This window comes from Gastrolobium bilobum, unplaced genomic scaffold (assembly GCF_033153095.1).
Source record: "Gastrolobium bilobum isolate Gb01-03AN ecotype WA unplaced genomic scaffold, APGP_CSIRO_Gbil_v1 utg9733, whole genome shotgun sequence".
Lineage (NCBI taxonomy): Eukaryota > Viridiplantae > Streptophyta > Magnoliopsida > Fabales > Fabaceae > Gastrolobium > Gastrolobium bilobum.
The window spans coordinates 176,137-187,493 of record NW_026896572.1 but is presented as its reverse complement, the minus strand read 5'-3'; the positions used below and the strand labels follow the sequence as shown (position 1 = coordinate 187,493).

Below are 11,357 nucleotides of genomic sequence, written 5' to 3'. Positions count from 1 at the left end.
ATACAAGGAGCCTTCCTTCTTACCTCGAGTAATAACCAAGTTTCCCTTGGTCAGCTTCCATCTACCACTACTGAAGTAGTTTACTAATCTGACATCATCAAGCTTGCCTACCGAGATTAGGATCAATCGCATGTCAGGAACATGCCTTACATCTTTCAACACAAGTCGGCATCCGACACCCGTGGTCAGAGTTACATCAGTGACACCAACAATCTTGCTGGTCACTTGATTTCCCATCTTCACGACTCTAAAATTACCTCCTCGGTAAGAGGAGAAAAATCCTTTGTGTGGAGTAACGTGGAAGGAGGCACCAGAGTCAACAATCCATGTGCAGTCTTCATATGCGACATTCAAGTAATTGTCTTCGCCGAGGAGAAATATCTCGGCATTCGAGTTGGAAACCACCGCAGTGGTGCTATTGTCTTCCCTCTTCTTGGGAATAATCTGATCTGGCTTCATAGAGCCATTATTCTCATCATTCTATAGAGTCCTGCAGTCCGTCTTCTTGTGACCGGGCTTTCCACAATAGAAGCAATTCATCTCATATTTTGGCCTATACCGCCCTCTGGACTTATCACGTCTATCACGACCCCGGGCGTCAGACCTTCCTCTATTCTCGGTCACGTTTGCCTCAGATGTGCTAGTTACACCTTGTTCCCTTCTCCTAGACACTTCATTCAAGAGGCTATCTGTCACGACATTCATCTTCAATTTTCCTTCTGGAGCCGAAATACTCAAAGTCACCATCAGAGTATCTCAACTTTCTGGCAGCGAGCTCAACAGCAGCAAAGCCTGTATCTCGTCATCAATTTTTATCTCGACTTTTGACAACTGATTCACAATTCCTTTGTAGGTGTTAAGGTGTTCAATCATGCTCATGTCGTCCTTGTATTCCATCTTCATAAGTCGGCGAACCAGGTGTGCTTTGTTCCTGGGAGTCTTATTTTGAATCATGGACTCCAATTTGTTCCATAATTCGTACGCGATCGTGAACTCGGACACGTGCTCAAAGAGGCTTTTGTCTATGTATTTTCTGATTGTAGCTACCGTCTTACGACTCAGGATCTCCCACTCCTTATCGGTTTTTCCTGCCGGTCTTTCATGAAGGATAATGGGCTCATGTAAATCTTTGCAGTAGAGATGATCTTCCATCATTGGTCTTCAATAAGTAAAGTTGTCCGCGGTCAGGTTGAACATATCTCTATCATGGGTTATGCCACTAGTCTCCATCTTGTCTCTTTCCAAAACCCGTCGAACCCGGGCACTGATACCACTGTTTGGTCAAGTCGGACCCTCAAGTCAATTGCAGAAGCGAAACAGTAAAATGCAAGAGGAGAGAGATGGAGAAGAACATAGTTAATTTGTTTAACGTGGGAAAACCTTCTCTAATACGAAGAAGTAAAAACCCACGGGACACTAGTCCAGAATCAAACTTCCACTATAAGAATAATGGGTTACAACAATCAAACATCCCTAGCCTTTCACTAGAGGTACAATCAAAACTTCAACAAGTATGGGGGTAATATCAAACTTCCCTAAAGAGGTCTCACTCAAACTTCTCTCTAGAGGTATTCAGATTCTTTTTCTCATTTCATCATTTTTCTCATATCTCTCAACCTCACACACTACAAGCTTATATAGGGGAGGGAGATGATTCTAGACATTGAACCACTCAAAAGATGTGTCCCTTGAGCCTTGCACCTTCATTTATGGAGAGATGTTGAACTACTCAAAGGATATGACCCTTGAGCCTTGCACCAAAAATGGAGAGTTCCAACCTCTTAGTACTTGAGCCAAGCATTAAAGGAGGAACAACTTCCAACATTTTGCCACCTCTAAGTTTTGCAATATGAGGACACTACGGTCAATGGGGCTAGAACTGATGCGATTACGATCAAAATCTTGCTACTCGAAATTGGGCTAAAGGGAACTAGGATGAGGTATCTTGTCCCAAATTCACAACAATAAATAAGTGTTGGTTTAATTAATATAATTATCATTTATTTAAATAAATGATTATTTATTATGTACCACCTATTAATTATACTAATTATTTAATCATATACTAATTGATTATAGAAATATTAATTATAATCAATTAATTACTTACACTACACTGCAAAATGTACAAATTACTTGTTTTTAATATAATGATGACACTAAGGTTTGAATCTATGACCTCATAGAAATTACCCTAACCTACTAATTACTAAACTATTGTTAACTTATTAATGCCACTACATTATTAAACCTACTTTCCTTATTCATGTCACTACTCTACCGCTAACCTATTTAACCTATCAATATCACTACGCTAAAATATTTAAATAGGGAAAAGTTAGGAACTTATTTAAATTAACGCTTGAGAGAGAATATTTTTTAGAGAGAGAAAGAAAAGGTTGAAAATGAAGGTGGGAAAAAATGAGGAGGGAAGGGTGTCTTATAGGCTAGGTGGGACCAGCATGATCGGTCATGCAAATTGTGCTAGTGGAATTGTGTAACATTCCGGGTGTTGATGATGGTGAGAAATAGATAGTCCTTTGATATATGGGTTGGACTATACTACCAATTAAAAATCCCAGTGCCTGAAGTCCAGACCCGCTAAGGTAGAAGGGTTATGACAGTAGGCTCCTGACAAGTTTCCAATGGGAGGAATACATGAATGAATCGAATTAACACCCGAATGAGAGGGATTCAGAGACTGTGCAGGTATGAGACTTTATAGTTGAGGATGACTTAAAAGAATTAATATATACTACATATACTAACAAGATGCATCTACTTTTCGATGACCTATAACTGAAGAATTTCATAGTTAAGCGTGCTTGATTAGAAGCAATTCTGGGATGAGTGACCACTTGTAAAGTTTCTCAGTAAATGCGTGAGTAAGGACAAAGCACGTTGAAAAAACTTGTGTTAATTTATGGAGACAATCATTAATCCTGCAAGTGGCCGAATATTACAAATTGCCTCATTGGTCCACATGGCAAAAAAAAATCTCGCTGGTAATGTCAATGAGACTTCGACGTGGCAAAATAACAAAAATAAAATCGAATTGTGACATATTTATTTTTATTATACCAAATCTTGGCAATTTGGTCTTTTTGCCTAATTTCTTAGGGTAAAGTGTTTGTCCTTTTAAATGACACAACTTGTGTAATTTCACTCTCACAAAGAGGTGAGATCTAACACTCTCTCTCTTCCTTTATCTATATCTTTCTCTCACTTAAAATGACATAACTTTATATCCTTTAAAATGATACACACTTTTTCTTATTTCTTATCCACAAATGGGAAGATGATAACTACCATTACATTATGATAATTCCCAAAGTTGTTTTTGTTGTTCACGGTGGGTGTTATGGATAGTCTATTGATTATAAGGAATGTAGAGCTGAGCTTTGGTGCAAGTTAGAGTAAAATAGTTATAGAGAAAAATCTTCATGTTAAAATAAACACTATATAACAAAGAGATCTATTTATCTCATGTTGCTTATCTCATGCAACAGAGACAAAATAATGGGATCCATTATTTAAAAAAAAAAGAAAAAAGAAAAATAATGGACCCCATTACTTTATCTCTGTTGTATGAAATAATTATCTAATGCAACATGAGGTAATTATTTTCCTATAACAAAACATTTCAAATAGAAAAAGTACTATGTGATGTAACTAAATTAAGAGTAGTAAAAATTCTGGAAGCATAAATACAATAACTGAGAACATTACTCATTTAGAATGTGAGCTGAAATAATATGACAATTTGTCTTTTTAGAATTTTAACAAAATTAAGAGTAAACTAAAATTTGTTCTAACGAAATTTAGAAATAGACACATCAATATTTTAAAATGTAAAATAAAAAATAAAAAATCCAGTCATGATCTTCAAATAATCACAAATGTCGATAATAAGTTATAGTTAACAAGTATTTCTTGTATTACATAAGTATTTTAAAATTCTGTTAAGATATAAAAAGTGTAAATAAATTAAGTAGAATTGCTCACAAAAAAAAAATTAAGTAGAATTTAAAAAGTATCAGTTAAAAATAGGATAAGCTCCAACTACGTGGGAGGGGGAGCCAAGTCAACTATTATGAGGAGTGTCATTGCAGCCCGGCCTTGTTGGTCAAGGCACTTTGCAGCTGCTGTCAGTGATACAACGTTTGCAGTGTAGGAAAGGTAAGGGGGAGGATATCCCAACGTATGACATTTTCGTATCTTATATTGGGATGTCTGGTAGGTAGCACCAAGATGGCAGTGCTATCATGAAAGAGGTATTTATTTATAATTAGGATAAGCTCCAACTACGTGGGAGGGGGAGCTAAGTCAATTACTATGGAGAGTATCACTGTAGCCTGGTCTCGTTAGGCAAGGTGTAACACCATGTGTGCACCCGGTGTATTTATTTATAATTAGGATAAGCTCCAACTACGTGGGAGGGGGAGCCAAGTCAACTACTATGGGGAGTATCATTGCATCCTGGACTCGTTAGGCAAGGTGTAACACCTCGTGTGCACCCGGTGTATTAAACATAAAATGGTAATAACGCAACTCAATAAACGCGGAAGCTAACTTTTTCCAATTATGGCCTCGTGTGTGCACATGATGTATTAAACATAAAATGGTAATAACACAGCTCAATAAATGCGGAAGCTAAATTTTTCCAATTATGAAACATATTATATTAACCAAGTGGATTTACTTATTCATTTTCAAAATAACGTTTGTATGTAAATTGCAATAAAAACTACACTGAATAATCTCATAATATAGATAATGTATCAAGTCACGAAACTACTACACGTAGATCGGACAATATCCTGATACAATATACAACTCAAGTCTGAATCAAACATAACTTATGCCACTGTGGCATGGACAACCCCCATGCTCACCAAATGGAACATCAAAGCAAGATCATGTCTCAAGTACAATAGTCATAACATAATAGAGCTTGACCATGTGATTACTCTGTACCTCGAAAGGTACATTGATTTGGGGAATGATGTGGATCTGTAGCCCTCTTGGGTGGTCAGAACTCTGGTGGCTCGCAAATGGGTCACCTTCGCTACAGAAAAGACGGTGGGCTATGTTGGGTGCTAAGTGCTTGGTAGGATGTTCCCTTACTTAGTCTATCAAGAGAAAACTCATTTGTTCTCAAGATATTGACCCTAGTCATGCAAGTGCAGACATCAATAATAAGTGGGATTATTAGTACCTAGATTATTGTTCCCACAAGGATAATAACTCTAAATAATCCCATTTATTACTTGATGCGTGCACTTGCGCGACTAGGGTCAATATCTTGAGAACGAATGAGTTTTCTCTTTATAGATTAAGTAAGCGAACGTCCTACAAAGCACCTAGTACCCAACAAGTTTACACTAAATTTTGCTTTTGAAACTATTCTACTTTGCACTTTGTTAATATTATTCTTTATTCTTTCTTTATTTGTTAAACTGTTGTTAACTTTGTTTATGTGTCATGGTTTATGAGTGAAGAACTTGAAACTGATTCTTATTCTGATACTGAGGTACTTTTCTTTCTCTTTGATCCTGAACCTGAATGCACTTTTCATAGAAGAAGAAGAGATTTAAGGAGAAATAACTCAGAACCAGAGATGGCTGATCACGTTAGTCATAATAATAAAGAAATTCCTCCTGAACAAAATTTTAGAGCATTGGGTCCTCCTTCAAGGAACTGACTAGAAAGAGCAGTAGTTTTCCCTCCAATAGAAGCTCTCAACTTTGAGCTTAAACCTATCATGTTCAATATTATGTCCGCTAGAGTTTTTAATGGACTTCCAACAGAAGATCCATACACAGATCTTAATAATTTTCAAGATATTTATGGCAGAATATGAAAGTCAAATTGGCCTTGAAGGCCGAAGCATGTGAGAGGGAAGAACAAAATTTTTCATGCGGAATCACACATGCGATCAAGACTCATGCTTTAAGACAACATGATGTTACCTTCATTTGTGATTCAAACACCAAGGAGATCAGTGTAAGGTTTGAAGGGTTCAAACCCTCTAACGTTGATCCACACCACCCACGTCAAGATGCAAGAACTCTTCTTGAAAAGCCACCAATTGATCACCACAAAAACTTGCTAGGCGTCCAATGTGTGAAGAAGGAGGCTAGGTTAAAGTGTTTAGATGAGTTAAATTTTCAGCTTAAAACTCCACAAAAGTGGCGCATGGATTTGATGATATATGGCTAGGTTATTTTTCAAAACCTCTTAAGAAAAACCTAACAAAAGGATGACCAAAAGAGATGAGAGAACTATCAACATTGGATCAGATTTTTCTCTAAAAATCTGACCATAAGTAGCGCACAATAAAGAGGAAAATGGAGTTGTTGCAAAATCAAATCTTGCCAACAACCTCCTATGATATCCTCATGATATCAAGTCAATATCTTAACAAAAATCTGACTTAACAAACATCATATGGCAAGCCATATGGTGCGCCCAATTCAGCCCCAAAAACAGTCCAGATACGTTGTGTAGTTGCATTCAAATTTGAACCAACTACCTCACTGATTCTCTCAACAAACCAAATCTGATTTGGAGCTTATTTGGTTGACAAGATGACACTCACACAACCAAAGTGACGCCCCAAATTCAGCCTTGGATGTGATCAAAGATCTCCTCTTGATACTAGGGATTTGTTCCAACAAGATCTTATCTTATCCTTTTGTTATGAAACAACTTTTCATAGCCAATTAAAAATTCGAATTCAAACATTTAAATTCAAACGTTCAAACATTTAAATTCAAAATTCAAAATTCAAAATTCAAATTCAAAATTCAAAATTCAAAATTCAAAATTCAAAATTCAAATTTCAAATTTCAAATTCAAAATTCAAATTTCAAATTTCAAATTTCAAATTCAAAATTCAAAATTTAAATATTTGATAATTAATTTAACTAATTAAATTAATTAGTAATGTCTTGGACCATTCAAGCCGATTACATGATCCATGCGCCCTTTTCCCTTTTAGGTGGGCTTCCAAACTTCTTTTTGAGCTAACAACCACTATTAGGCCCAATACCTTTAATTCTATATCATCATGAAAATAAGGTGTTAGTGTGTGACCCATTAACCCCAACATAGCCACTGACATAAATGGGCTTGGGCCTAACAAGCCCACAACCCATCTAATGATAACACAGAGCACTAGAAATGCTTTGTTACCCCAAAGCTAGTTAGGTTAATGACATAATCATCCTATTATACATATTTAGTTACCGTATGTATTTCCTTTCGTCTCGGTTACCTTCCCATTAAACCTAGGGCAACGAAACGTATCAACCCTTGCGGTTTAGGGTAAGCTTTATTCGAAATAAGGAATCTTCAATTTACTGACTCTAAAGGCAGATCATCTCATGATCTCTTTTACTATGCATAGATTCTCGAGTCCTATAAATGTCATCCTGATTTCTCTGGTTTACAGATAACCTAATCCTTTACAGAGATTTGACGAATTCCTTCAGCTTATCACCCTAGGCCTGTGCTCTTTCAGGACATGCCCAAAAATATACCTATGAGTCTCCATGTTTCAGGCAGACGAGGTATACAATCAAAACATGCCTTTAGAACACAGTCTAGGTGACAACTTATGGTCTAAGGAAAGACATACCCAAATATTAAGAGACTGCTCTAATGATACTTTTGTAAGATTTCCTCATGGAGTCTTGGGCTTGAAAATGGAGAAAAGCTCCAACTTGAAGAATGAAGAAGAAGGTGGCAGCCTATGCACCAGAAAATCCCACGTGGAAGAGTGAAATTCTGACCTAGAAGAGTGTGCCAATTAGTATTTATAGTTCACTTAAGTTTAATCTGTCGGTATTAGCGCTAATAGCTCCGTTAATCATTTTAATCTCAAACTTCATATTCTGAACCTAGCCATATTTTTAGGATTTGTCATATTTTTATTATAATTTTTCGCAACACTTTGCCGGTACGTATTTTCACGTTGCCGGTATTAGTTCTAACACCAATACTCATTATTATGACTTCAAACTTGATATTCTTGACTTAATTATTAATCTAGGAATATTCATGTACTTATTATAATTTATCGGGATACTTCATCGGTATGCATTTATACCATGAAACAGAACCGATATATGCATTTTTCGTCAGAAAAGCGACTTTCAACGTTATTAAGCCCCTACTATAATTATTTGGGTCTTCTCATAATTATTCTAGGTCAATTATGGAATTATTTCCTATTTTCATAATTAAATCGTTTAAGTTCCTAATTTAGCGGTGCTGGTTCTTACACCCCTGGATCTATACATTCGTGGGAGGAACTTTCTAACAAGTTCATAGAAAGATTTCTTCCCATGACCCGTGTACCTGATGTAAGAGCAGAAATATCAAGTTTCAGAATATTTTATGGAGAAAATGTCTATGAAATGGGAATGGTACATGGACATAATCAGGAAATATCCTAACCATGAGGTAGAAAAATGGAGAGTTCTCCAAACTTTTTACAAAGGTATAGATCATACTTCTCAATCTCGCATAGACTTTGCTGCAGGAGGCTATTTTTTTACAGGAACCTTTGAAACCCTTGAATCCCGTTATGAAATTATAGAAAGCACTGCGGAATGATGTCTTCAATGGCATCTAGAAAGAATGAGTTCAATCAGGAAGCCTGGTATGCTGGATATAGACAAACAGACTGCCATAGAAGCTCAGTTGATAACTCTGATGAATGAATTAAAGAGCTTGAAGGCTGACAAAAACCAGTACAAGGCCAATGTCTCTCAATTCACAACTCCAGAAATTGAGTCCTGCCCAACCTGTGGTGGTGAACATGATTCAACAGACTGTCTCTTGACAGCACCAGTATGCTATGTAGAAAATTTTGGGGGCAGCAACTTCAATCAACCCAAGGAAAACAGCTATATAGGTTGCAATAGCAACCAAAGCTATAGAATCACAACCCTCAATGGAGACCACCCACCAATCAAAGACTATACAACAATCAACAACAACCACGTAACAACAACAATGGAAGCAATAGAGCATTTGATCAGAAAAGAAGACCAAATAATGCTCCGTTCCTTAGAGATGAACAATGCATCAATTCCTTGTAAAACTATGTGAAAGAGTATATCACAAGGAATGATGTTGTTGTTAGAAACAATGAGACTCATTTGGGTCAGATAGTTGCAAATCTTAGCACCAGAGCACCAGGGAAATTTCTAGAGGATACTGAAGTCCCTTCAACCTCATTGTGACATACAACAAAACCATACAATAATCAACAACAACCACGGAACAACAACAATGGAAGCAATGGAGCATTAGATCAGAACAGAAGACCAAATAATGCTCTGTTCCCTAGAGATGAACAACATATCATTTGCTTGGAAAACTGTGTGAAAGAGTATGTCCCAAGAAATGATGCTATTGTTAGAAACATTGAGACCCATTTGGGTCAGATAGCTGCATCTCTCAGCACCAGAGCACCAGGGGACACTGAAGTCCCTTCAACTTCCTCAATAGAAAAGGTAAAAGTAATTGAGAAGTGGAGGAACTGCCAATTAATCCATAAATGCTTTCAAGGCAGCTTCCAAAAGAACTGAGAGAGAGCTTGTCAATTCACCAAAAGCACCAGCAAGAGTTTTGCATCCTGAACATCAACAAGAGAGTGCAGCTGGTCCAAGTTCAAAAAATCAAGGACCCAAGGAATGAACAGTGCCTGATGAACAAGAACAAGCTCAAGCTAGAACAACTTAATTTGCAGAGCCCCCACAAAAGAAGAGCAAAACAGTCACAGTTCTGTTCCCTCAAAGAACAAAGTAGAAGCAAGATGATAAACAATTTGGCAAATTCCTGAGCATCCTAAAGCAGCTTCATATAAACATTCCTTTGGTGGAAGCCTTGGAACAAATGCCCATATATGTCAAGTTTATGAAAGACGTTCTCTCCAAAAAGAGACGTATGGAAGAATATGAGACTGTAGCTTTGAGACAGGAAAGCAGCAAATACTTGGGCAAACTTCCACCTAAGTTACAAGACCCTGAGAGTTTTACCATCCCTTGTGTCATAGGGAATAGCTACCAAGGCAAAGCCTTGTGTGATTTGGGAGAAAACATCAACCTGATACCCTCCTCAGTTTTCAAACAACTTGCCATAGATCAATTGTCAAGCCACAAGGAAAAGTGGAAGATTTGTTAGTCAAAGTGGACAAATTCATTTTTCATGCTGATTACATCATTCTGGATTATGAAGATGATGTTGGCGTTCCCATTAAGGTACCCAAAGGCTCCTTCCTTCCTAGCCTGAAACACTGATATATAAGGAGAAGAACTGGTAATAGAATCACACGGGGACATTACTACTTTCTTGGCACAACAATCTATCATCACGCAGTTCCTTGCCAACCAATCCATACCCAAGATGATCTTGTTGACCATGGGTAGACAAATAAGGTCCATCGAATAATCTCGGCCATCCAACTGAAATGCCACATCACGATAGATGAATGAAGTATCGCACTTATCCCTAGTGGCAGTGGTAACCCGCAAAGGTGGAGAAAGCTCATAAATGGGCAAATCTAACCCCACAACATTTGGGCCCGCAATGAATGAATGTGTCGCCCTAGAATCAAATAATACATCAAAATCATGATCACCAATAGAGTTAGTACTACGAACAAGGTTCGGAGCTCGGTCCGACTGCTGACGATCAAAGATATAAACTATACTAGTAACTGGTGGCACTGTAGGTGGTGCAGGTGCAGGTGGTTGTACAGGAATCATATGAAGTGGTGCAACCTGAGCAACCGCAGCACTAGCAACGAGTGTAAGACAGTCTCTGGCAAAGTACCCCTCCTTGCCACACTTGAAACAAACAATCTTCCCTATAGCATAGGGTCCTATATACATCTTCCTACAACCAACACACTTTGTAATAGTCGAAGGTCTAGTAAAGCTGCCTGCCCGAGTAATAGTCCTCTTGAACTGCTGATATGATTTCTTCGCTTGAAGACCTTTGCCTTTGTTCCTACTATCAAATCTCCTATCTTTACCATGAGTAGAAGTACCCGCTCATCTCTCCTCAGACACTTTGGCCTTCTTGGCCTTGCTCACCATATAAACATCCTCAATGTCACGAGACTGCTGAATCAAAGTGCCGAAGTCTCTAGATGCTACTCCAATAATCCTATCTGCTATCTCTTCACTGAGGCCTCTACTGAATTTAGAAGCCAAAAAATCCTATGACGGCATCGCCATACGAAAATGAGCAAACTTGGCTAACTTAATAAATATAGCCAAATACTCATCCATAGACATCAAGCCCTGTATAAGACATTCGAACTCTCCCTGCTTGCGCTC

The 11,357-nt window shown here is 37.7% G+C and overlaps 1 protein-coding gene across 1 annotated transcript; it reads right to left on the bottom strand.

Annotated features, from left to right (window-relative positions):
• Positions 1-10,193: 10,193 nt before the first annotated feature.
• On the bottom strand, positions 10,194-10,907 carry LOC133300668 (uncharacterized). The gene has a single exon (XM_061500238.1). It carries the CDS (start codon positions 10,905-10,907, stop codon positions 10,194-10,196), a length of 714 nt encoding a protein of 237 aa, XP_061356222.1.
• Positions 10,908-11,357: the final 450 nt, after the last annotated feature.